This window comes from Carassius gibelio, chromosome B4 (assembly GCF_023724105.1).
Source record: "Carassius gibelio isolate Cgi1373 ecotype wild population from Czech Republic chromosome B4, carGib1.2-hapl.c, whole genome shotgun sequence".
NCBI lineage: Eukaryota > Metazoa > Chordata > Actinopteri > Cypriniformes > Cyprinidae > Carassius > Carassius gibelio.
In genome coordinates, this window is record NC_068399.1 from 21,308,215 (window position 1) to 21,335,981 (window position 27,767).

The window sequence follows — 27,767 nt, forward strand, 5'->3', positions numbered from 1 at the left end:
GATTATTTAGTGCAAAAACAAAAGCTTAAGTCTGATAAAAGTGGCAAAGGGCTCAAGAACAGTTATTTTATTTAACTGACTGATGAGGTAGTGGGATGACGTCAGTTCCATGGAGAATGAGGTAGTGAGCAGACCAATACTGCACAAAGTGACTGGTGCATGTCATCGTATATTAGTGGGGGGAGGTATCTGGGGGGGGGGGGGGGGGTGTTCATAGTTCAGTGGTGCCTGGGGCAGAAGAGGGGGGGGGGGGGAGAGTTCGGGAGTGAGTTCAGCTTCCTGACAGCCTAGTGGATGAAGCTGTCCTTTAGTCTGCTGGTCCTGGCCTGGAGACTCCGCAGTCTCCTCCCTGATGGCAGCAGGCTGAAGAAGCTGTGTGATGGGTGGGTGAGATCACCTGGGATGCAGAGGGCTTTGCAGGTGAGACGGGTTCCATAAATGTCCTGGAGGGAGGGGAGAGAGACACCAATGATCTTCTCAGCTGCTCTCACTATGCGTTCCAGAGTCTTTCGGCAGGACGCGTTGCAGGCGCCTAACCACACAGTGATGCAGCTTGACAGGATGCTCTCGATGGTGCCTCTGTAGAAGGTGTACATGATGGGGGGCAGGGCTCTGGCTCTCCTCAGTTTGCGGAGGAAGTAGAGACACTGTTTTGATTTCTTGGCCAGTGCTGCTGTGTTTTCAGTCCAGGAGAGGTCCTCTGTGATGTGCACACCTAGGAACTTGGTGCTGCTCACTCTCTCCACAGTCGCACCATTGATGCTCATAGGAACTTGTTGAGTGTGTGCTCTCCTGAAGTCTACAACAATCTCCTTCGTCTTCTCCACGTTCAGAGAGAGATTGTTGTCACTGCACCACCCGGACAGGCGGCTCACCTCGCTCCTGTAGTTTGTCTCATCTTTGTTGCTAATGAGACCCACCACAGTCGTGTCATCTGCAAACTTAATAAAAAGGTTGGAGTTGTGTGAAGGTGTGCAGTCATGGGTCAGCAGAGTGAAGAGGAGGGGGCTCGGCACACATCCTTGGGGACCCCAGTGTTCAGTGTGATGGTGCTGGATGTGTTGCTGTCAACCCGTACTGCCTGAGGTCTTCCAGTCAGAAAGTCCAACAGCCAGTTGCACAGCGAAGTGTTGAGCCCCAGTTGGATCAGTTTGTAAATGAGCTGTTGAGGGATGATTGTGTTGAATGCTGAACTGAAGTCAATGAACAGCATTCTGACATATGAGTCCTTTTTGTCCAGATGTGTGAGTGCTGAGAGGAGGGTAGTGGAGATGGCATCATCAGTCGAGCGGTTGGACCGATATGCAAACTGGAAGGGGTCCAAGGAGGGCAGACTTGATCTGGTGTATGACTAGCCGTTCAAAGCACTTCATGAGGATGGGGTTAGGTGCAACAGGATGGTAGTCATTGAAGCAGGATGGAGATGGCTTCTTCGGGACTGGAATGATGGTGGTAGTTTTAAAAAATGTGGGAACAACAGCCTGACTCAGTGAGATGTTGAAAATGTCTGTGAAGACATCAGTGAGTTCTGCTGCACAGTCTCTCAGTACACGCCCAGGGATGTTGTCAGGACCCGGAGCTTTGCGTGCATTGATCCTGCTGAAGGATTTCCTCACGCTGTCTGGGGTCAGCATTATCACCTGGTCGCCGGGAGGAGGTGGAGTCTTCTGTGCAGTGGTGCTGTTTTGTTGCTCAAAGCTAGCAAAGGTCCGTGGTGGGGGCTTGTAGTCCGTAATGGTCTGTATCCCCTGCCACAGGTTCCTAGTGTTTCTGCTGTCACTGAATTGATGAGCTATCCTCCTGGAGTGTTGTCTCTTAGCCTCTCCGATGCCGTGGGACAGGTTGGCCCTGGCTGTTCCCAGGCCCACCTCATCTCCAGCTCTGAAGGCAGCGTTCTGTGCCTTCGGGAGTCTGTAGACCTCCCCTGTCATCCACGGCTTCTGGTTGGCCCGGACGGTGATGGTTTTTGTGACCGTTACATCATCAATACACTTGTTGATGTAGGCAGTGACAGTCTCCGAGTACTCCTGGAGGTCAGTGGTGTTATTGAATATGGCAGCCTGCTTAAACATGTCCCAGTCAGTTGTGTTGAAGCAGTCTTGAAGAACCTCTGATGATCCTTCTGGCCACACTTTAATCTGTTTGTGAACTGGTTTGGCGACTTTAATGAGTGGTCTGTATCCATGCATTAGCATGACAGTGATGTGGTCTGAGGCTCCGAGGTGGGGGAGGGGAGGGCTTTGTAAGCTCCTCTCTGTGTGGTGTAAACAAAGTCCAAAATGTTATTACCTCGTGTTGGAAAGTTAATGTGTTGGTGTATTTTTGGAAACACACTCTTTAAGTCAGCATGGTTGAAATCCCCAGCTATGATGAGAAAAGCATCGGGGTGTGCTTTCTGCTGCTCACTGATGTGCTGGTACAGTTCATTTAGTGCGTTGTTCCTGTTGCTGATAATGTTATTAGTATATTCCCTCGGCAGATAGAACGGCGGCACTTAATAATCATAAACTCCACCAGGGGTGAGCAGTGTTTGCTGATCACAACAGTATCGCGGCACCACGTGCCATTGATGTAAACACAAAGCCCGTGTCCGCTCGATAGCACGTCAGCTGGTCGAGCTGAATAGCGCCGTCTGGAACGCTGTTGCTGAGCCATGTTTCCGTGAACACAAAAACACAACAGTCTCTTAAACTCCTCTGAGTTGAGCGTAGTAATCGAATGTAATCCAGTTTATTGTCCAACGAGCGTACGTTAGCCAGTACTATGGTGGGGATAGATGGCTTGTGTGGGTTAGCCGTTAGCCTAGCCCGGATACCTCCGCGCTTCCCCCTCTTCTGCTTCCTCTCACACCGCTTGTGGCGCCTCCGCTGTGGGCGAGATGCAGTAGTGGGTGTTGGTGATGGTGAAGGCCTCCGTAGCAGACCGAGATCCCGTAGCTGTTCCGCATGCGCGGAGTTTAACTGTAAAAATGCGGTTCTGCCAACATCGAGCAGAAACTCGCGACTATATGCGCGCTTACAGACAGGTAGATGCGATGACGACGTACAAAAACTCTGCGACTCACAAGACATAAAGCACAAAAACACCATTCTGTCCGGACAGAGAGAAGCTGCTGCGTGTGGACGCGCCGCCATCTTGGTTAGATCCCACCATCTTGGTTAGACATTACTGGGAAAGACAAAGTTATGCACATAATTGTGGTCAATAAAAAAAACTCACCCAAACTGCAGTTTATTGTGTGATGGTCCATTTTAATTTTAAACAGTCTCATTTTATGGTTGTTAGTGAATTATTTGTGCTGAGCTTGAGAATCTTTTGCAGCAATAGCTCTGTATGCAGATTGAGGTTGGGCTTACCTTTCTTAGTTTTTCTATTCAACAACTGATATGTGGCCATTTTCTTCTCCTTATATTTTTCAGTGCCTCCTCTCGCTGAGCTTTGTCTTTCAAGAATTCCTACACAGACACGCATAATAAAACATGCATAAATCATTTGCTAAAGAATGTAGAGGATGATTAAAATGTGTTGGTTTGTGTGACATAACGAGTCTTCCTTAATGTCATCACAAATGAGATTGATTAGGAAATTGAAAACTGTACAACAATTCCATCATACTGTTGGATTAAAGAAGTGCATTTGTTAGCTCTAGCACTGAGAAAACATTTGACAGTTTTTATTTCCTCACTTCTCGTTTTCTTGCACGTTCCTCCTTTATCCTTTCATGTTCTTGCTTTGTCTTCTGATACGATGACATTTACTGCTTCCTTTGGATGAATGGAGTCTTCTAGGAGCTGAAGACACAAATCAGAAATGTGGCTTTTTGATCTGTTACTGTACCTGTCAGACTCTGCTGGTTCATTAGCTGAATCAAAGACAGTAGTTTATTCAGTTGTTGTGTTTGAGATTTGTTTCTCAGTAAAAGGTAAATCTAACACAGTTTTTAGTTCATCATCTGCCTCTGTCTCTTCATCTACTGCTCTCCCCTTACATCTTTTTTTCTTGTTCTTCTTCATCTAGTCGTTCTTTTTCAGCCAGGTACAGATGTCTCGGATGCTTGGGATATTCCTCCTCTAACTGGATTGGTGATGCTTGCATTTTCTTCCTCTCCTTTCTGAGAAGTTTGCTATATTCATGTTTCATCTTCTTCCTTCCTTTTGAAGGCAAATCCCTGACCTGAGAAAGTTTGAGAGGGACATGAGATTCAAACAGTAACTTACTCTACTTTTAGTCCTAGTTAAATATTTGTTGTTTATGTTGGTCGATGACACATGACTAAAATTTTTTTAATCTGTTGTGGCATTTTATATAAGAAAAATACGTGTTATATATATATATATATATATATATATATATATATATATATATATATATATATATATATATATATATATATATGTTAGTAACGTTTTCCAAAACGTAACCAAAGTTAAAGCAACGTAAAATATCTAACAAATGGGCTCGTGCGTTTTAAACAGATTCTGCTAATTTCGGACGTCTTTATTTGACACTGACGAGTTGTCAGATTTGTTTATTCAGTGTTAACTTGATACATCTAAAATACATTTTCTGAAAAAGTGGCTATGTTTAAAATAGACTACTCACCTTCTTTCAAACTACCATCAAAAACTTTGTCTTCTGGAACTCATTTCTTTTTGGCGTTGTGTGTTAAACTACCATGTGCACATTTGTTATTGAAGTATTTTCCTTTATTTGGACCTTTAGTTTTTGCGTTTTGCTTTAAATGGCCATGTTTCACTTTTACATATTCTAATTTGTCTACGAAACGGTCTGTTTCTCGCATAAAGAAAGACGCACAATAATGACGTAAGGATGGTCCCAAGGCATTACTATTCAAAATAAACACCATTTGTGTGAGGGCAACATATTCGATTTCGCCATTCAACAAAACGCACACTGGTACACTCAACATGGCCGCGCATTCGGTCGCTCAGAGGAATCATTTCCTGATTTGACTACTTATGTCTCAAAGACTGGCCTGGGTCTATGGTCTACAGCTGCTGCTCTCGCTATTCTGTGTCCTTGTGAACAATAGCATTTAATGACATACCCGTCGACACTTTAAAGAGAAAATAAATCTTAAGCGCTTTCTCTCCATATCATTAAAGAGCATTATTAAAATAACATTATTTTCTGGCATTTAAAATATTCCAAATATTGTTTTAGAAGTCCCCAACAACAGTTTTGCATGCATGCAAGGACAAAAAAGAGTTTAGTTTTCTTATAATTTGCATTTATTTTTACCTGTTTTGACAGCGATTCTCAAATGATTCGTTTAGTGATTCACTTTTCAAAACCCCGCCTTTACGTGACGCTAATCTGCGGTGATTGGTCCGATGTGATTATTTTCGGAAACGGAACGCCCATCAAAGTGTATGAACAAACATGGCATCAATTTTACCCTATCACTTCAAGTCTGAATATGAAGGGGAAGCCTCTGGAGATGCGAATGATCAACAAACTCAATCGCAAACACCACGACTGGAGCAGGATTTCTCAATGGTAAACATCAATGTAACGTTACCTTGGTTTTTGTCACTTCCCAATGGAGCACGCTAAATATGATGTTAAATAATTTTGCTATCAAAGTGTAACGTAAGTTACAGATGAATTAATCGGCGATTGTTTAGGCGCACGTGCGGAAACTGCATTAAAATGCCAAGCGAGAGAGAAAATGTTTGCTGCAAAGAAATACGACAGGTAATGCTAATCTATTGTTTATTCAATACTTGTGCTTTCGAAACTAGTACATGTAAACCTATAGATTAAAATCACAATCTTTACGTTAAGTGAACACATTCTATATATATATATATATATATATATATATATATATATATATATATATATATATATATATATATATATATATATACATATATATATATATATATACATATATATATATATACATATATACATATATATATATATACATATATACATATATATATATATATATATATATATATATATATATATATATATATATATATATATATATATATATATACATATATATATATATATATATATATATATATATATATATATATATATAAAAGGAAGAAATGTAGTGCTCTAAATGTCCATGGACTAAACTATTGTGTGATTTCATGCAATATTCAAATTTTCGGAGATTATAATATTGTGGTTTTCACAAGCTGTAAACCATAATCATAGATTATAACAAATAAAGGCTTGAAATATCTCACTTTGCTTGTAATGAGTCTATGATTTATTTTCAAATTTTAAGTTGAATTCCTGAAATTAATTAATATATATACACACACACACACACACACACACACACATATCTATCTATCTATCTATCTATCTATATATATATATATATATATATATATATATATAGATATATATAGATATATATATATATATATATATATATATATATATATATATATATATATATATATATACACACACACATATACATACACTCACATACATACATGGACTTATACTTGTTCTTTGATGATACACCTTTTTTCAATATAGGTTGTAAAAAAAAAATGAACGAAGTTCCAGTCCCACCAACATGCATGCTGCATCATCCAGGCTTTGATCCGAATTGTCTGAATATGCATGTACTGCAGAACATCTATAACATATACAGATGTGACTATGGCCGTCTAAGGCGAAGAACCACAGAGGAGTAAGTATAGTTTGATATTACTACAAATAATCAAATCTATATAATAACATACTTATATTTTTAGTTGAACACGTAAATGATGAAATTGAAATAATGTTTTTATTTTCATTAATCTTTATTTACAAAAAAACAATATGTAATCATCTTATTTGGTCACATAGAAAAAAAAAAGTCTTTTATTTTTTTAGAAAGTTCCACCATGTGGCATACCGCAGCTTTGTTAGCTGTTGCTGGGGCTACTTGGGTCGGAGTGTCCGGGTTGTCCTTCTGAGCTGTGTTGTGAACCTGATACACCAGGAGTTTCCAGATCCGACTGGAGAGTACACCGGCTTTCGACCTCCGCTTGACTGAATCTTGAAACATGGCTGGCAATTGCTTCCACCTTTGATGGTCTGACAAACTCTGCACAAAGTGGCTTTGGAATGGGGACTGATTTCAGTTCTTCCACAAATGTAGAGGGGTCCATGACCACTTCTTCAAATACGAGCTTCAGTAGCTCATCAACATAAGCTGTAATAAAAACATTACATTTTTTATTACTTATTTCAAATTTAAAATATCTTTATTTTTTAGTTGGTGTTTGTAATTTAAATGTTACATTACTTATTACACATTTATAATATTTGACAAATTTTTTACATTTTTTTTTAGTAAAATGTTTTGTTACTTACTATATGTTGACTTTTTTTTTAATGGCCGTGCTACACATTGCCCTTTTTTGATTTCGGGAACACCAATCGGTACACCGCCTGTCCTGCCTTGGTTGTGGCTTGTTCTCTGTTGGCGTTTTCATTATGAATCGCAGCAAGATACAGTCTGCAATAACAGAAGACACAGTAAAGGACAGCTTCTCTACAATACGTTTGAAATTTTTTTGTTAATAGTCATATTGACTCTTCCTCCTCCTCTCCCCTCTCTTCTTCCAACAGCAGAGGTATTTTTGGTGGTCTGAAACCAGACTTTACTGGTGTTGATGCAAACGGTTTATCAGGGTTCCTTAAATCTTGCCCTGGAGGTCCAATGCACTGCATAGTTTAGCTCCAACCCTGATAAAAGTCAGCTACCTCTGATTTTCTAATGATAATGAAGACATTGATTGGCATGGGTTAGAATGCTCAGGTGCGTATGATTAGGGTTAGAGCTAAACTGTACAGGAAAGTGGATCTCGAGGTCCAGATTTGAGGATCCCTGCGGTATATCACAGGTGGTTGATGTGCCAACAGTCACACAAGCAACTGTAGCCTGTGAACCTTAAAAATAACATACAATTACGTTAAAATTTTTATATTAAAAAATGACATTTAAAAAGTGATATTAAAATCTTTAAAAATAAATAAATAAATAAAACATTTATTAAAGGTATACCTGTACTCCGAATGTGAATGTTCTTCATTGTACTAGAGGACAGTTGGGTTCCAACAGATTTTTTCTGAAATTCATCTGTTTGCGTCGTCACAGAAACAGTTTGTGGACAGGCAGTCTGACAAGCCACATCAGATTGTAAAACTCTACTTTGAATGCATGCTCTGATATGATTTACTCTGAAAGAATAAAAGCAAATAATTTATTTGTTAACGAAATGTTGGTGCATAAAAAGGAATAAAAACACATAATTTACGTAAAAATTACAAAAAACAATATAAAAGTTTATTAAAACATTGGTGCACATATTCTGACCAATGTGAGTATATAAGTAAAATGTTAGCAGTGTTTACAGAGATAATACTTATTGTTTAACACGGAGCACAATTTAATTTTATCAATTAAATTGTGTTATAATAATGATAATAGTCCACTGCTTTGTAGTTTGTAGTAAAAAATTAAAAATAAGATAAGGAATTCAATGGTATGTTAGCGAGTATAGCCCAGAGTTCATATTGTAAAAGCACAATCAGTCTTTGTTTGCGTTAATTCGATGCATAAACATAACGTCTTTACCAAAAAAAAAAAAAAAAAAATGCAGTAACGTTCCTTTACTACGAGGTATGACTCTATTAAAGAAAACTCCGAAAACAACGACCAACAATTCACATATCTCAATTGTCATTGAAGACCTAGAAGCTAAACGGTGCTTACACAACAAACCAAACAATTATTAAGCATGCTACATAAAACATAAAAGCAACAATTATTAATAACATTTACAGGTTGTGATACGGAGGAGGAAGCTGATGCAAATACACTTGGAACTGAACCTTCCTCAGCCGGCTCGCGAATCCAAGTTTGATTGCATTTAAGTTGGTAAAGCAGTCGTCATTCAAACTGGCGTGAACAAAGCACAAGGCTCGGACTATACTTCTGTGGTACAGTTAGATATATGAATTGTAGCCATTTATTCTTCAAATGCTCATCCTTGGGCAGATGAAAAAAGTTTGCTTTTGAGTCGCACTTCAGAACACAGCGTCTCATCGCCATTAAGGTTTTTTTTTTTTTTTTTATTGCTTAATGTACATAACAAGACAGGGAACCAACAATGTAAGACACTTTCCTATAGACCAGCACATAGTTTACATTAAAGAGAGAGAAAAAAATAAAACAAACACAATAACAAGGAGCAAGGATGAAACCAAAATTGAAGTCAATGAAGTTACATTTTTTTTTAAATAATAGATATTTTGACAAAGAGAAACATAACTTTCATTTACTAATGAAATCAATATAAGATAAGAAAAAGCCATTATCATCTAACAAATCATGAATAAAAAAAATACCCTGGCTATACCAATCACTTTTAAACAGAGATTTTCTATTAATAATTACAACCCTATTGTTCCAAAGAGTGGAACTGTGAGGTGAAAAGTTATGGGTAAACATCATTTTCCAAAATAACAGTACTTGTTTATGAAAAGTAGATACCTTCAGAGGAATTTTACAAGGGTCGAGATCACATCTCAACACAAAATCAAGGCCGCCAATTTTTTTTAAAATGTGGTTAGGAATATGATACCATATCGAGTGTGACTTTGTTAAACACTCTTTCAACCATTTTATTCTGAATGTACCAAGAAGAGATTCAAAGTCAATGGCTCTCAAACCTCCATGTTCATACTCTTTTACCATATGAAATTTACATAGATAATGCGTTTTATTTTTCCAAATAAATTTAAATAAGATTGAATTCACCGATTTAATTACTCTAGGGGCAGTATACAAGGCTTGAGATAAGTAGATACGTTTGGATATTCCCTCAGTTTTAGTTAAGAGAATTCTACCCAGTATAGATAGGTCTCGAGATAACCAATGATTTAAGGATTTTTTCATACTTTCTATTTTAGAGTTAAAATTTGTATGTTCTCTATTAACAACATTATTTGTAATCATAACCCCTAAATACTTAATCTCTTTTTTTACTGGAATGCCCTCTATAACGTCTAAGTTACAACTATGGATTGCCATTAATTCACATTTTTTAAAGTTTATAGTCAGGCCTGATGCCTTTGAGAAAACAGAAATTTTTTCAATAACTAATGGAAGTACCTCTTTATTTTTAAGAAATAAAAGAGTGTCATCTGCAAACTGACTTATAGTAAAGGTTCTACCAAGAATATCTATGCCTATACTATCTTCAAAGTTTTTAATGAATAAAGACATAAGTTCAACTGCAAGATTAAAAAGTAATGGTGAGACAGGGCATCCCTGACGAATTCCTCGTTTAATTTGGATTTTGGGTGATGAACCAACATTAAGAGAAACACTACTAAAAATATCATTATAAAACATGGAAATTACTTTACAAAACATAGGGCCAAAACCAAAAGTTTCTAAGGATCTAAACAAAAAGGAGTGTTCAAGGGTATCAAATGACTTGAAGAAATCTAGAAATAGAAGTAAGCTTGTCTGGGGAATTAAAAAATTATAATCAAGCATATCAAGAACTAGTCTAATATGACTGTGAATACTTCTCCCTTTAATAAAAGCAGATTGTGTTTCACTGATAATTTCACCAATACCCTTTTTTAATCTATTTGCAAAAACATGAGAGAGCAGTTTGAAATCATTACATAAAAGAGTTATTGGTCTCCAATTGTCTAAAAATAATTTATCTTTGTTCAACTTTGGAGCTAGAATAATTAAACCGTGCTTCATTGATGGAGATAATTCAGCTTTATCTATACATTCCTTTAGTGCTTCAAAAACTAAAATTCTTATTTCGTGCCAAAAGTGTTTATATGGTTCTACTGTGATGCCATCAATACCTGGCGACTTTCCATTAGACATTTGCTTTATAGCAGTGTCTAATTCTGAAATCTCAATGTCAGCATCCATCATATTTCTAAAATCAGAGTCTATAATAGGAACTCTATCTTTTAAAAAGGAGAAGAAGAGATCACAATCGCTTTCTGAAAATTTAGATTTATATAAATAGTTATAGAAGGAATATATGTAGTCATCAATTAGTGTTTTTTCTTGGCTTATACAATTATCAATACTAAGTCTATTAATAATTTTCAAAGCTTGTTTTTGTTTTTCTAGATTAAAGAAATATGAAGAATTTTTTTCCCCTTCCTCAATCCACCTGGCTCTAGATCGTATAAATGCTCCTTTAGCCTTTTCTGTATAAAAATCATCTAACTCTGATTGAAGAGTATAGTTCTTTTTCCTCACTCTTACTAAGTATGTCTTTATTACTGAAATAATTTAGTCTTGATAAAATTGTTGTCTGCCTAAATTTTCTAGCATTTGCAATTTGTTTGCCTTCTTTAATCGCTATTTTTTTTACATTAAATTTGATCCATTCCCATTTGCCAATTGAGGTTAATTCAGACATGGTTTTAACATTATTAATCATTAACAAAATAGAATTACAAAAAGATTCACATTTTAGTAAATTATTATTAAACTTCCAGTGAGTTCTGGTAGACGTAGAGCTGTCATTACTCCTAAGAGAAAGTGAAATGGCACTGTGATCAGTTAAAACTGAAGGAGAAATATTACAATCAAATGTAGAAGAAAGAAGATTAGTTATCAACCAAAAATCCAACCTGGAACGCTGAATGCGCCCTGAAAAGGAACCCCATGTAAATTGTTTCTTATGTGGGTTCTGTACACGCCAAACATCAATTAAATCAAGAAACTGAGATATATTATAAATCAGGGGGTTATAGGAAAAAGTGGTGAAAGGAGTGGGGTATCTATCCTGCCATTCATCTGGAACAGCGTTAAAATCCCCTCCAATAATAATTTTATCTGTAAAATATGTGTTCTTCCAGACATCAATTTTTGTAGCCATATTCTGAAAAAACAACTTATTAGCGGCCTTGTTAGTGTAACCATAAACATTTATCAAAATTAAATTACATTCATTTGATTCAAGAACCACCATAATCCAGTGACCCACATTATCGCTTGAACTTGCAACAATTTTGCTGTCCATCCGTTTAAACAAAAAAGCGACCCCTGCTGAGTGAGAAGTTCCATGAGAGAATAAAGCCTCTCCACCCCATTGTGATTTCCAAAATCTCACATCTACATCAGTTGAATGAGTCTCTTGAAGAAAGAAACAATTTACTTTTACTTGCTCCTTGCAAAAAAGAAAAAGTGCCTTACGTTTAACATTACACCTAATACCTCGAACATTTAGATATAACAGAGAAAAATACATAAACTTGAATTAAGAAGAAGAAGAAGAAGAAGAAGAAGAAGAAGAAGAAGAAGAAGAAGAAAAAAACTAATTACAGATTTTGCAGAAGATCAAATATCGTTCCTCTTACACAGGCATATAATAACACATTTAAGGCCGATAAAACCGAACTCAAAATAAGCCTTAAAGAATGATGTACAAATAATATATTCGATATTAACTTTGAATAGAATTCTAAATGAAATACCTAGATCCATACAATCGCATGATCCTGAATACGACATAGCCTAACTGTGCCTTAGTAGACAATTGAAGCTATTCTCCTCACAGATTTAAAGTAACTCAAAAGCTATCACTTCATTCACCACTAACTAAGCTGTCACTCTCTGATCATTAATCACTGCATATCCGTCGCGAAGGGATGCTTTCAAGTTTTTCTTTCTTGCCTCCTCAACTTTAGGCCATATCACTGTAAAAACTAAAGGTGCATCAGGTATCCTTTTGAGTACTCCAGGAACCTTAAAATGTATTTTAAGTGCCTCAAAGCTCTTTTTCTCATAATATGGTTCCAGGAGGAACCATTAGAGTCTTTGCAGTTCGTGCAGGAACTCATGGGATCCTCGAAGCACTTTGTTCCCAGTTCTGAGGTTCTGGAGTCACCCTTTCATTACACTGAGACCTCAAAGTGCTCTGAAGGTTCCTGGAGGAACTCACATTTTAAAAAAGGGTTACTGTAAGCTCTGTTAACATTAAAGTGGTTCCTGGAAGATCTCACTTGTAAAAGCCAGCATCTGGAAGAACCAAGAGATTCATGTGACAAAAATGAAATTTGACTGAGGAATGTGATGGAACAATGACTTTTGTGGCACTTTCCATGTGAAAAAAAAACTAAATGTAAAAATCTTCACACTTGTTCTGTCAAAACATAAATAAATAAATAAATAAATAAAATAGTTTTATTGAAATAGGCTAAATGTTAAATCATTTGAAGGTGGATAGAAATATGATTGAACTAAATATGACTCATTACGCATTAGCTACTTTAATAAAAAATATTCTAATTATAACAATCGGTACAATAGTAATATTTAGAGTTTTTTTTTTTAATTTGCCTAATAAAATAAGTTTAAATTATTCCGAAATAATTTTTCAGCTGTTGTCAAGAAGAAAATGCATGAGGTTTGGACGCGTCCGCGCTCCTACTGTTTGCTCACGCGCGCGTGCGTGGAAGAGAGATTTCAAATACAAAGAAGTAACGGCTCCAAGCTCCATTCATCAAAGAGAGTAAGAAACAACCGCTGCGCAAGGTGAGTAAAGACTCCGAAATAAATACACAGGTTTATTATTTGTATACTAATTCCCACACTGACACATTAGACTGTAGGCTATGTTTTTTTTTGTTTGTTTGTTTTTTTGTATGTTTGTTTTAACCATTAATTTAATAGCCGCGATGCTTACGAGTCTAAAGCACTTTGTGGGACAAACAATAATTAACGTTATTAGTTTGGTTTACGCATGATGTTTAAATGTTTACGTGTTTATTCATTGTTTACGTGTTTATGTGTTTATTGATTGTAACTTTTTCGTTTACGTTTGTTAAATAGTTACACATCCATGTTAACGTACGTTACATTTGCACATAACGTACTTAACTTAACTCGCACCGGCCCGCCCCCGGGCCGATAGGGCGTGGCAGGGCGTGGCTGTCAATTTAATAACCTTTGTTTTAGAAAAATATTCAATAAACTATCATAAACTATATATCATTTGAAAGATAAAACACTCAATATCCACGTTCTGAGCTTGTTTTTTAAATCAATACAGCAGAGAGGAAATGGTTAACATAAATACTGAAGGACCGGTCATTTAAACTTGTACAAATTGCGTGGCAGTACTTACGTTTCATCGCCTATAGTTCTGGTCAGCTCGGACTATTCCAAGAAACACCAGCACACATTTCAAGGTAAGGGTCCACTCTTCAAGATGCATCCCACTTTTTAATCCAAAACAACAAATAAATAGGGGAAAAAACGAAAGACCCTCCTTTGTTTACATGCGCGATTTGAGTTATAGTTGTAAATAGCGTCCATTTTCAAAGAAATATCGATTCTAAATCGTAATCCAGCTCTTGTTTCTCATAGAATGGTCTCTTCCGAGTAAAATGAACCCTCCCTCGTCTCTTTCCTTCAATCACAGGCGATGTTATAGCCCAGAACACTCCAGGGGTCACTGACTGGTTTAGCGAGGTGTCAATCGCCACACCTCTTGTTTGGCTATTGTAAACTAGCCAATGCCTAGCCAGCAGAGTTTTGATCGATGGAAGTGTTAGCCAACCATAAGGACGTTTACAGCGATTCACAGTTTGCACCGTTACGTAATCAGTTTGAAGAATCTCCGTGCGCAAAACTTTAGTTTGTTTGTACTTGGAGTACTCAGATCGCTCTGTCGCGCAGCACACGGGTGTTTGTCAGCGACAGGATTTTCTCCAGAGCTCACATCTGAATCTCTCCATCAAAGAACGTCGACTTTAGAAGAGTTTTTGTGGTGTTTGATCGTGTTTTGGTGGGAGTGATGAGAAGCAGCGGTGACAAGCAGCAGGAAGACGCGCAGAGACGTGTGCCAGCGAGCCATATAGCATTAGCACGTGAGTTTCAACGCCGTTCTCTTCAATGCTTATATATGTTTATCTTGTGTTTGCAGCTTTTGATTCATGTTAGCTGTATTAGATTATAAAAATTACAACGGAGAGGGAAAACATGAGGGGCTAAATGATTTATTTATGCTTGTTGGTGCGTGCGTATGTATATTGAGTGCGTGTGTTTGTTTCTTTGTTTGTGCATATGCATGAGTATTGAGTGTGTGTTTGTGCGTGTTTACAAACATTGGCTATGTATGTTTATGTGTGTGTATACAACATTTAACATTGTTGCAAGTTTGATTTGATTTGCTTACACACTCTTTCTCCCTTTCCTGTGTTTCAGTGTCTTCCGTATCCTGTTTGTCAGAGAACAAAGCTTTTTGGTGACTGCCTTGAGTGTCTTCCTACACTGTAAATACTGTAAATAGTTTCTTTTAGTTTTTCAGTGACTTGATTATGCATAATAATTAGCAAAGAAAAGAAAAAATACTATTACAAAATGTAAAATGTAAAAAATAAATAAATTTGTATTTTTCATTTTTTGTTTATTTGCTCTAAAATGCTCACTGATCAAATATGTTTTCATAATTAGAATTGTTCAAAATAAAGAGTTTCATTAAAATGTTCAAATGTTGTTCTGATAGTTTTGTTTTTGTGTGTGGTTTCATGGGTAGATTTCTGAACTGATATTCATATGTAGTTTATGAAGTATGCAGGCCCAAATGGAGTCTCTAAATAGCCTTTTTGAAAGGATTCCTAGACTTTTCTTGAAATAAAAGACCTAAATTACTTTTCCAAAGCTTATATTTAAATAAAATACCATAAAAATGTACTTTCTGCAGGTTTTTACCAGTTTTTTTTTTTATTTCAGCTTTTATTATAAGGTGTCCATTTGGAGTCCCCAAGTAGCTTTTTTGAAAGGACGCCTAGACTTTCTTACATATAAAAGCTTACAGAAACTACATTTTTGGGAGTATTATCTTCAAATTTGAATCAAAACATGGTCAGACATTCAGCTTTATGTTTATGGTATGTTTAGGCCTTTGGCATCAAAGTCCCATCCATTTTCCCTTAGTGAATTTCATTCAAACGTATCGTGAGTCACTTTCATGTACGTTTTACCTTGTTTTACTCTATTACTATACTAATTCTGAGATAATTTGGCTTCAGAGTAATAAAGGTTTAAACGTCTAGTTTCAGACAATACCAGATTTATAAATTTACACCATAGGGTTCAAGAGCTACAGACATTTTCATTTGGGTATGTCGTTTTTCAGAAAATGCTCAAAAATAGGGGCACAGGTTAAGAGGTTAAACTGGTTTTAAGTACTTAAACTCTCCTCAGAAAATCCAGTATGACTTCTCTGAAAGTCTCAAAAGCTTAACAGAGCAGCACCATGTAAGTATTTCATTATTTATTTGACATTGAAATAACTGAAATAGTGTTTCAGCTTGGCCTAATCCAAAATTATATATGATACACTGTTACACTGAACTGAATTAAACAATAAAAAAACTACCCATATGTTATTTTTTATTCAGCAGTTAATGAAGAAATGTGGCTCTGTAGTGGACACCTGTGAGGCAGTGGACAGACAGCTGCTGAAGTCTGATGCTGGTTGACAATAAACAGACCTCTCTGGACGTACCCCATCTTTTGCAGGTGTGTAATTAAGTGAACGGTAGCAGACACACACCAGAAACCCTTCTAAAACATTCAATTATTTCACTAGCTAGGACCACGCCACAAACCAACTATGCAACTGGGGAAGAGTAGAAAGAGGATGAAGGGGTCGAGGGAATGGGATGATGGTCAGGTTGATCAGGGAATCTTGAATTGATGGCTCAGGGAGACTCAGGGTGGGGGTACCGTCTCTAGCGTATATTTAGGCCAGACAATGAGGACCCCCTGATACAACCTGATAGAAATATAATGTGGGATAAGGTTGGTTGAATGGATGAGAAAGGGAGGGAAGGGTGGGTTCTCGAGAACAAGACTAGCAGAGCGGTGTGAGGTGGCCCGGTATATATGGAGGTTTGGAAGTCAGGTGATTGTTTGAGGTGTGGCCCTGCTCCCGAACTTTAGTTAACTTCACTTAACCCCATTTATAGGTTATTAACAGTTCTTTTTTATTTTTTTTATTTTAGAGAAATTATACCATTGCCCTTCCTGTTACATGATGATCCTGCTGTCCTGGACTGTATATGATGAGGTAAGTATGAGTTTGTCCATGTGTGCAGACATATGTAGTGTACACACACACATTATAGACACATTGTGTACTTAATTAGTCTACAACCATTATTCAATGCAATAATATGACATAAATAATTCCTGTGGTGTTCCTCATTTTTAAGATAATAAAAAAAATACCTGTGCTAAATGAATAAATGTAAATATTTTATTATTTAATTTGATGTATATCACTATAACAGCCTACACATAATCTCAGAACAGCAGTGGTAATAACAGGAGACCCATTTGGTGAGAGCAGCACTGCAGACTTTCCTGATGGTGAGGAGCTTCTTGCTGATGAACATGCAGACATGAGTTCACCTTACTATGAGTAACTGTGTTCTGTTCAACATTATATAGAAAAGCAATTAAAAGTTCACTAAAGCGCACTATTTTTCTGCTGTATCTGTTGGTCATTCAGGAGGAGATCATGGACAATTTTCACAAGACTGATGATGTGTTTCAGCTGTGTTTGTATCGTAAATCCTCACAATGTTTGTATATTTTGATTTTTTTTTTATTATTATGTGCATTTATAACACTATACTTTGTATTATAACACATTCATATCAAATTACAGAAAGAAATAGTTAATGCTAATGCAAGGGTGTTTCTAATCCAGAGTCTTTGGGATGAATGCTAAATTTGACATTGTTCTCTCTTCTGACTGCTGTTATCAGTCGCTGTCAGATTTTTTCCTCTGATTGAAAGTTGTGAAAATGCTATTGTAGAGTTTTTCATTTTGCTATTTGAGTAAATGAGAATGCAAAAATATATTTATGATACTCTCCCATTCACTGCTCTCGAAGTTAACCCAACTATAACAACTTATGCTGCTGAGAAACTGGTTTATTAAGCTAAATACATCTATCTCGAGGCTTATCAATTTCTTGAAATGTCCTGTGTGAATTCTCCCAATCAGTCACCACTATTTAGAACAGGAAAGAATATGTTACTATTAATTGCATTGTGTCTAAAATTTAAATCATTGTTTTAGGTACATAAAATGTTTTTTTAAAGTTCTAAGATTATTGAGTCACATTTATTTGTTTCTAATTTTAACCAAGGTGTAAATGCTTTTTTTGTTGTTGTTTATAGCAGTATTAACACTGATGTTGCCATGAATGGGACTGTGATGTGCAGTATTGTGATTATGGATATTGTTGTTGTTTATCAATAAACTGTTTTATACGCATTTGTTTTATTTTTAATCATTAAAAAGGTCAATAGCAGGACAAATAAACCAGGAGGGGGGGGGGGGCATTAAAGAACTGAAATGGTGCCTTTAAGCACCCCAGTTGGTTCCTGGCCATCATAATAAAAGGGTTCCTCCTGGAACCATTGAAAGTTCCTCAGAGAACCACCACCATTTAGAGCAGTGCCTAGAGGCTCTTCAGACGGTTCCGCCGGCGTGGCGAAGTGAAGAACCCCAAAAGGTGCCTCCAGGAACCTTTAGTTTTTACAGTGTAGATGAGCATGAGCCTCCCGGTCGTCCTTGCAAAAATCCTCTCTAAAACTAATTTTTTTTCTCCATGCAGACTGGTGCATTCTTTGACATTCTCCAAACCATGTCACGTACAAATCTCATGCCAAACTGAATGATGATTTGCCGCGATCTTGCACCCTTCACTTTTTTGCCGAGGCGATGAACTGTGTCCACAGTATTCTGCAATTGTTCTGGAGAGTGAGGGACAATCTGAGACAAGATATCAATCACGACACTTCTGACATCCTCATCTTCTCTTTCTGGAACTCCATTTAGCCTCAAACACCACCTGCGTTTGTATCTATCATGCTCCACACATTTCTGTTTCAACACTTCGTTTTCCTTCTGTAAGTGAGTTACCTGTGATTTCAAATTAACCACATCCTCCTTAACACCTTTCAACGCCGTCGTATTGGCATCCAGAGACTCGGAAATTTTGACAATTGCATCAGTGTTCACTTTCAGTTGGAATTCAAAGGCACAAATGTATTCAGAATTTTCATCGAATTTACGACTGAGGCTTTGGATGGCGGCGTACAGAACGCTAGTGGAAATATCATCACTTTCCTTTTCCTGTACTGCTTTCACTCTTTTGGGTCCAGGACTTTTGAGAGGGGTGTGAGGCATAGTCTTCTGTCTAACATCTTTAGCAGACGACACTTCAATCTCCATCGTATCGATAGGTTCATCTTTTTCTTCACCTGAAGCTATTCCAGCATAGGCATGTTCTCCAGTTTTCCCGCCATAACGCTTCAGCGAGTGCAGCAAAAAAGACAAGCGAATAGACTCGTATAAACAAAAAATCTCACGAATGTAGTAACAGAAAACAGAGTAAATCAATAATCTTAAATAAAGAAAAACTGTAGACTAAGAATAGACGGCCTTTTACACAATTACATCAGAGCCTGTAAAAAGTTCGACTTATCTCTCCGCCATCTTAACACGCCCCCCTCGCCATTATGTTTTGTAGTTTTCACTGGCGTCTTGGAGCGCAATAAGTGGGCGTGTCGTTTTCAAATAACTTGACAAGTTGACCTCATCTAGTCAGAGAAAAGGCTTCGGTCTTCTAACGATTCATAAAAATGACTCAGAGTCGACTCTTATTTTTGAAATACAATAACTTTATATACGGTGCACTGTTATATTTCAAACTTTGCAGGATGTTTTTGTTCACTTAGATCTATGTTACAAACTACATGAAAGGTAAATTTCAAAATTCCATGATAGGTGCTCTTTAAGTATCTCAAATGCTCACACTGTGTGGACTTTTACCTACATGCGTGATGTTTGGACTTGGAGCACGTTTATGTGTGTGAATCCAGAGGAAGTGTTGTGTGCTTTCAGTTCCACACAAGACCGCATGAGAGTGATAAGAAGGTAAGATGCTCTCCATCTGATTTGCATAAAAATATATATGTATATATTTATTTATTTATTTTTAGGAGAGAAAAAAAAAAACTTTTGGTTTCTGCAATTCCTCAAAGAAGTTGGTGGACATATCAGCCCTGCTGAGGGCAGCGAGAGCCCATTGTTTACCAGGTCTGGGGGTCTGTATGCAGCTGGAAGATCTGATGCAGAATCTGAGACTGATGACTAGAGACACTACAGCAGGTAACTGCAGTCAGATCAGAAGCACTGAAAACCACATTTAGATTCCACTGCATCTTTATTGTGATTATTATGCATGCCAAATTCAGGTTATTAGAAGGTCATATTTCATGCATTGTCTGTAATTCCCATAGGACAGTAATCAGACAAAGCAGTAACACCGGATGAGTTTATGAACTGTAAGAAGGCCCATGAGGTGCAGGCAGTGTCCGAGGTTGTGGCTAGTTTGGCCAAATACTGCCGAGTCAAACAGGTAAAAATGATTGAAATGTAATTAGTTCAAAACAAAATGAATTTATTATTTTGATCATCTGTTTCTTCTTCTCAGGTGATAGACGTGGGTTCAGGGAAAGGCTACCTGTGCTCCTATCTGTCCATGCGGTTCAACCTGCAAGTGTTCGGGATCGACTCCTCCAGCACCAACACACATGGAGCTCAGGAGAGGAACAGGAAACTGAAGAAGTTCTCCAAAGCTTATCAGAAACCAAACAAAGCCACTAGGAAGCAAACTTTGGACAGCGAGGATGCGAGTATACAACACAGCAGAAACTTTGAAAACAGTGATGGCATCAGAAACTTTATTACTGAGGAAAAGGAAAGCTTTGAGGCTCGAGCGGATAGCAGTGCTTTATCAAAACAAGTCACCAATGATTTATCTGCTTCATATAATGCTGCTGAATGTCAATTAGACCTGAATGATTCAGATTCAGGAAGCAGCTTCCTCAGTTTGCTGTCTCTAGACGTCACAGAAGACGTCTCTCTCCGCGTCAACCACAGCCAGCTGAGTCTGGAGAAGAGGAAGAGAGAGAATCTGGAGAGGAAAGCTGGAGAAGGAAGAAGGAACATCAGAGACGACTGCCTGTTTTCCCCTCTGACCTCATATGACCCTCTAACTTTAGCACTCACTATTCTAATTCAATTTTTTAAAAAAGAAACTACTTTTCTAATCTTTTTCTTTTCTATCTGTTTTCTTTTTATTTATTATATTATTTAAAAGCACTTGCTATGCGTGCTGCGTTGAAGCTAACTGAGACTTGTTATAGCACTTATATATCATTGCTCTTTTGCTGGTTTTGATTGCTTCCATTGTCATCATTTGTAAGTCGCTTTAGATAAAAGTGTCTGCTAAATGAATAAATGTAAATGAATGTCACTGCAGAAACTGAGCTCAAGACGCTGATCACAGAGCTGGAGGTCAAGAGATGATGGTTTTGTCCAAGGGAGAATAATAATAGCAATAATAATAGTAAGAATTATTTATTATTGTAATTTATAAAACCAAATATTTAATTAATTGTTTAAAAATAATAATTATTATTAAGTCACTATGAATAATTAATAATACATTTTAGAATTATTGTAAGAAAAATAGTGTAAATATGCAAAATAATTCATGTTTAATAAATACATGTTAATAATTATAATAATAATTATCAAATAATAATCATAAAATTCTAATTATAATATAAAGTATCAGGGCAGAAAATGTGTTTACAAAATATACAACAGTATGGTTTTATAAAATCAGTCATTTAATTGATTGTTAAATAATAATAATTATAATAATAATTTTAAATGGTTTAAGTACATATTGTTAAAATGATAACAATAGCAGTAGTAATAATAATAATTTATTATTCATTGTGAACTAAATTACAAAGACAAATAACAAATAACAGAAATGAAAACAACATTAATTATAATAGTAACTACTGTATTATTATTAATAAAATTATATTGTAACAATTTTAATGACTTAGAATATTTTAAAATATAAACATTATTGAATTACTTTTATAATTGCAATTTAACTAATTATCATCATTATAATTAATGAATAAATTAAAGAATTTGATGTTGTTTTTATTATATTAATTCATCATATTGTAACGGATATGCAGATCATCGATTCATGTGTTTAATTCAGATTTTCCAAATGAAACCCTTTTTGCACTAAATGCCTGGGCCTGGCACCAGCCTGGCTGGACTTAAATTATTTACGATACCCATGCGAGCTTCAAAGGAGACCTGAAAACCCCCCCAAATTCCTCCAACACACTGGAGACAAAGGAAACCTTTCGTAAAGTTCCTTACTTTTGTAAGTCCTTATTAATATGTATTTTTAATGTTTGTGTATTGCATAAAAATGGTTAATCCTGGGTAAATGGTTAAAGTGCTGACTTATAAGTGGAAATGTTCTCCTCAGCCTAACTCTTTCTCAAATAGTCATGTGTATGTAACCCCCACCTTTGCAGGTCGTAAAACTTTACGACCACCCTGGACAACAGGAGAGGAGAGAAGCCAAATCACTGGTTTCTTTTCCCCAATGCATTCTATGGAATGTATTCATTACCTTTTTGTTTTTATGTTTTATAAATGTATTACGTATTCCTTTTTGGTACATTAGATGTTTCCCATATAAATTGGGACTATCTGGGTTTTAGCAGTGTGTGTTAATCTTTAATTGTCTCCACAGAGACAAAGGAACTTTTCCCTCCGCTGCAGATCGCGGACATTCATTGGATGTTCCCTCGAAAAGGGGCGTGAACCATTTCAAGCTATAAGAATCGACCGAACAAGATCCGCCCCCTCTTCCTCTCTTCTTCTCGTTCTTGGTCCTCGGACACGCTGCTCTCCTGTGCGACCCTCTGTGCGGCCTCGTGCCGCGCTCATTTCAGCCCCCCTCAGCACAGGGGCTGAGAGAAAAAGCCATTTTAATGGCTCCTTTGGAAGCTTTCGTTCTTTTCTTTTCTTTACTAAGTTTATTCGACTATTCGCCTCTCCACACAAGGAAGACGAATTCTGGAACATTGTTTGTTGAACCTTTCAAATACCGCACGAGGACAGAACAAAGGACCACGTGCTACACGCTCACGCCAAGATCAAGCGCAGCGTGCACGCGCGTCACATGGCCTCCAGGACCACGCAAGCTGTTTTCAAAAGGAACAGCGTGCAAAGCTCACACGCTCGACGCCGATCTCACGCCACGCACACTGGGCCATGCAAGTATCAGTTTCTCTATGGAGATTTAAATGCTGCTTTAAAGTGTTGCTATGATCTGATCGTTGTTGGCTTCCAAAAGTTACTGACTATGATTTCCATACCTGAGCTCCTTATGTGATCTCATTCTATTTTCTCTTTCTTTCTCTCTCTCTCTCTCTCTCTCTCTCTCTTTTATTTGGATTCCGTTATGTCTTGTATAAAGCTTACTGTTTGTATTGTCGTACGCATATTTACTCTGTGTGATTTGTAGTTTGATGTATTACTAGTTGATTTATTAAAAACCCATATACTGACGATTGGCTTGGACTCCACCCCACTTACATTACGAGTCACTGAGATGTCTGATCTTTAGCTACAAGCTTTAAATTTAGAAACTAAATTTATCATAAGGATAGGATAATGTTTTCATGGCCAGAGAATATTTTTCCTTGAATTATAAGGCGTGATAACTTTATTGAAAATTGATAGGTCAACAGTGGTTTGCTGGACAAACCATTGTTTGAGTTGCAGTAATTTACGGTAAGAAATATCACAATAATTGATATGAAGAATGGAATATTGACATTAATGAGTAAGTTACAGTACCCTGTGATTATTTATTGGTATAAGCAATTGAGCTATTTTTCATAATCAATCAAATTTAATGTAACTGTCATCTGAGGTATAAATTAATCATATTCCTGATTAATTATTCAAATTCCCTATATATCATTTGAGTTAATTATTCTGTAAAACTCATTGTTGTTACAATATAATATTGAGATTTGGCCCCCAGCACTCTGAGGATGTTTGGGGCCAAACAGGAGCTGCGCGCTGTTTGTAGTGTGGACTGCTGCTACCATCTGCTCTCTGAAGAGTTTGATCACGACAGACAGGGTAAGAACACACACACACACACACACACACACACGGGCAGATCAGTCTCTATCAGAACAAGACAAGCTCTGTGGAAATGCATTTCTCTGTATAATATATATTTTTTTCCAGCAATGTGCAGCCCTGTATCAAAAAAGTAAAATAATAATATTCAAATGTGTTATTATTTTATAATTAATATTTTTGTTCTTGATTGTTTAGTTAAAATTTTTTTAAAAAACACAAAAATCTAACCTTTCATTGTGTAATAATAATTTAAAATGGGGGGAAATATCATTATGAAATAAATGTTTTTTCTCTAATACACATTGGCCACAATTAACGACACCCTTTTATTCAATACTTTTTGAAACCTCCATTTGCCAGTTTAACAGGTCTAAATGTTCTCCTATAATGCCTGATGAGGTTAGAGAACACCTGACAAGAGATCAGAGACCATTCCTTCATCCAGAATCACTCCAGATCCTTCAGATTCCCAGCTCCTTGTTGGTGCTTCTCCTCTTCAGTTCACTCCTCTCATTTTCTAGGGTTCAGGTCAGAGGACTGGAATGGCCATAGCAGAAGCTTGGTTTTGAGTTCGGTGACCCATTTCTGTGTTGTTTTCAACCCGGGATTATTGTACGGTTGGTTGATCCAAACCTGGTACATTATCACATTTCTAACAGAGTCAATCACTTTTAGATTTTTTATCTGTTGGTATTTGACAGAATCAAAGAAGCCATGTGTCTAAACAAGATGTCCAGGACCTTCAGCAGAAATATAGGTCCACAACAACAAAAATACAGCAGTATATTTCATTGTACACATGAGGTACTTTTTATCTCTGTGTTCACCTAAACCATCTTGAGTGTTTGCTGCTAAAATGCTAATTTTTTTGTTTTTGTTTCATCTGATCATAGAAGCCATTCCCCTTTAAAGTTAGTCATGGCTGATAACTGAATATCCTGGAGTTTGTTTTTAGATGAGCTACGAGAATTTTTCTTGAAACCCTCCTAAACAACATGTGTTGATGTAGGTGCTGTTTGACAATTTTTTAAAGGTTTTCTGAACCAGAGACTCAACTATTTTCAGCAAATTGTCCAGCTGTGATCCTTGGAGAGTCTTTAGCTACTCAAACTCTCCTTCTCACCGCACATTAGGACGATATAGACACACGTCCTCTTCCAGGCAGTTTCGTAACATTTTCTGTCGATTGGAAATTCTTAATTATTACCCTGATGGTGGAAATGTGAATTTTCACTGCTCTAGCTCCTTTGTTAAAGTCACTTTCTAATTTGTGAAGCTCAATTATCTTTTACTGCACATCAGAAATATATTATTCGGTTTTTCTAGAAGTGCTATTAACAGATGCCCAGGCTTTGTTCTTCAAGGCTAAAGTAGCAGCGTGTAACCAAGTAATAAATGTAGCTTGCAGTTCTCTCTCTCAGTGAAAATAATCACTATTGCTCTAGTAACCAGCAGCAGTAGTGGTTTTAACCATCATGCAAAACATGTAAGTGTGTGGGACCCTCCTTCCTTGGAACTTGATTTGTACCGAGGGGGCCTGGGGTCTTGACGTTGCTTGGGGGCCACAAAGTGGTAAAGCCACCTCTGACCAGTCGGCTCTGGTGGTCAGACTTTGCAGTTGGTTTGAATGTATTTCATCACCAAATGATTAATGTATTTACGATCTGCCAAAAGAACATATTTTGGTTTTGTATCCAAACATATTGTGTGTTGATGCAGAAGAGATGGTGAAGGAAATCACACCGGGATACTATGATGATGTCATCACTGATGGACTGAAACCAGATCGTGAGACAGATGTCACTCTCTTACTCTACAACAGCATAGAATATACTTTAATTTAAAATATTACTGTACATTTAGTTAGATTTTTTTTACTGAATTAAATGAAAGTGAAAGTGAGACTGATGAATGTGTAAATTTGTAGAAGACACTCCTGAGAGCTATGATGATGTCATGACAAGCGGACTAAACTCTGATATCAGAAAAGGTGTTTTACTCTTTTATCAGTTAAAATATATATAATACATCCGGATTGTTACAGATATTTTAAATTACTCATATTTAATTTTGACACATATTTTTATGTGCAGTTGACACAGCAGAGAATTATGATGATGTCATAGACAGATCTCTCAAGGGGAAACAGGTGAGATTCACAGAACTACATTTTTCATGTTTAGATGAGTATTAGATATTCACTCCATTTAATCAAGTCACTGAAGGGAAAAGGGATCCTTCAAATGTGATAAAGTGTTTTATAAACTGATATGAGATGTTTTTATGTCATTCTTGATCAGAGAGAGTTCAGAAGGAGTATGATGATGTCATGAGTGTCAGTGAAGATGTGACAAACCTGTTGAGTAAGTTACTATAACACTTTTGTTCTCATATTATACTTTATTTAGATTTAATATTTTTTTATATTTTTCCAGTTGTTTAGACTTCAAATATTTATTCACTTACAGTATTTGACATGATTTAAGATTTTCTTTTTAATAACAGATTATGATAATATGGAGGAGGAGTCAAACAAAGAATGGGGTCATTTGGCTCAATGATGTCATCCACTGCTTCAGTTCATCACATCTGAACTAATGCTGAGTTATTGATATATCGATATTGTTATTAATATGTCCAATCTCACATTTTTTTTGTATTAAATCTGTTATGCCTTTGTAGATTTTGTTGGATTCTTTGGCCTTGTTAATATATATATATATATATATATATATATATATATATATATATATATATATATATATATATATATATTAACAAGGCCAAAGAATCCAACAAAATCTACAAAGGCATAACAGATTTAATTTTGTTTTTGAATGTCAATAAGAGATAACATGATCACTGAAGTCAAATGTATGATCTTACATTACAAAGCACAAACACAGTGACAATCAAAACATCCCAAATATAAACACAATGACCATCAGTGATGTAACGGCAGCTTCACCACAGAAAGTATTGAGTTCATGAGCGGATAATACTGAAAAAATGCTTGCATTTATTCTGGATGTGATAAGTAACTTTCACAATAGAAAGAAACAATAGAACTATCAACTATTATTATCTTATGTGGACAATAAAAATAAATAAATTATGCATATTGCTTGTCTGCTGGGCTTATATATTTTACTTATAAACGTCTCAGGTTACGAATGTAACCATGGTTCCCTGAGAGCGAACGAGACACTGCGTCCTCTCAAGGGACACTATGGGGAACACCTCGTCGTGACCTGTGTCTGAAGCATACTTTGAAAAACGCCAATGTGTTTGCCGGCGACAGCCTCTGACGTCGCTACCGGCGCGACTATAAATACACGCCCGTAGGACCCATCACTTATCTTCTTCGTGAAGCTTGCGTCCGAAGCATGGCAGGGAGCTAGAGGACGCAGTGTCTCGTTCCCTCTCAGGGAACCATGGTTACATTTGTTACATGGTTACAACTTCGAACTGCGTCCTCTGAAGGGACACTATGGGGAACAGTATACCCACGCCGCCATGCTGAGGGTAGTGCAGGCCAGAATCATGGCAAACACTAAGTACCAACTCTACCATTTCACCAGGAGTCGCCCCTGGGACGGTTCGACGGCTGTCCATGACATTATCCCTTATGGCCAAAGG

The 27,767-nt window shown here is 36.8% G+C and overlaps 2 protein-coding genes and 3 long non-coding RNA genes across 11 annotated transcripts in view; 4 read left to right on the forward strand and 1 right to left on the reverse strand.

The window, feature by feature from the left end:
• Positions 1–1,065: 1,065 nt before the first annotated feature.
• LOC127956360 (uncharacterized) overlaps positions 1,066–27,767 on the reverse strand; it is a 216,496-nt gene continuing 189,794 nt past the window's right edge. For 2 of the 5 annotated variants that reach the window (XM_052554221.1, XM_052554219.1), the window contains 4 exons: positions 3,989–4,173; positions 3,686–3,791; positions 3,357–3,455; positions 1,066–3,168 (listed from right to left, as the gene is read on the reverse strand). In XM_052554221.1, the coding sequence (XP_052410181.1) occupies positions 1,281–2,195 (915 nt within the window). In that variant the 5' untranslated portion in view covers positions 2,196–3,168; positions 3,357–3,455; positions 3,686–3,791; positions 3,989–4,173 and the 3' untranslated portion in view covers positions 1,066–1,280. The other 3 variants (XM_052554222.1, XM_052554223.1, XM_052554220.1) reach the window with 3 other exon arrangements.
• On the forward strand, positions 5,384–8,056 carry LOC127956377 (uncharacterized). Its single transcript, XR_008153546.1, has 4 exons — positions 5,384–5,520; positions 5,649–5,718; positions 6,538–6,694; positions 6,883–8,056. It is a non-coding gene; the product is annotated as an uncharacterized LOC127956377 (long non-coding RNA).
• Positions 13,930–18,365, forward strand: LOC127956367 (uncharacterized). Of its 2 annotated transcripts, XR_008153532.1 has the most exons (6): positions 13,930–14,919; positions 15,257–16,312; positions 16,459–16,576; positions 17,062–17,126; positions 17,350–17,428; positions 17,571–18,365. It is a non-coding gene; the product is annotated as an uncharacterized LOC127956367 (long non-coding RNA). The 2 variants fall into 2 exon arrangements; XR_008153531.1 differs by lacking the exon at positions 17,571–18,365 and having other exon boundaries at positions 16,456–16,576; positions 17,350–17,557.
• LOC127956363 (probable methyltransferase-like protein 25) lies at positions 20,099–21,485 on the forward strand. Of its 2 annotated transcripts, none has more exons than XM_052554227.1 (3): positions 20,099–20,246; positions 20,378–20,457; positions 20,572–21,485. In XM_052554227.1, exons 2-3 carry the CDS (start codon positions 20,416–20,418, stop codon positions 21,235–21,237), a joined length of 708 nt encoding a protein of 235 aa, XP_052410187.1. In that variant the 5' UTR covers positions 20,099–20,246; positions 20,378–20,415; the 3' UTR covers positions 21,238–21,485. The 2 variants fall into 2 exon arrangements, with proteins under 2 accessions (XP_052410187.1, XP_052410186.1); XM_052554226.1 differs by having other exon boundaries at positions 20,378–20,496; positions 20,572–21,483.
• LOC127956374 (uncharacterized) lies at positions 22,784–26,824 on the forward strand. The gene is made up of 4 exons (XR_008153543.1): positions 22,784–26,118; positions 26,222–26,277; positions 26,429–26,491; positions 26,634–26,824. It is a non-coding gene; the product is annotated as an uncharacterized LOC127956374 (long non-coding RNA).

What these genes read in the sequence shown, in the direction of transcription:
- LOC127956363 (XM_052554226.1), top strand. Translation starts at nt 20,416, where the DNA reads ATGAACTGTAAGAAGGCCCATGAGGTGCAGGCAGTGTCCGAGGTTGTG. An exon ending in AATACTGCCGAGTCAAACAG is followed by an intron (nt 20,497 to 20,571) that starts GTAAAAATGATT and finishes TCTTCTTCTCAG; the next exon opens with GTGATAGACGTGGGTTCAGG.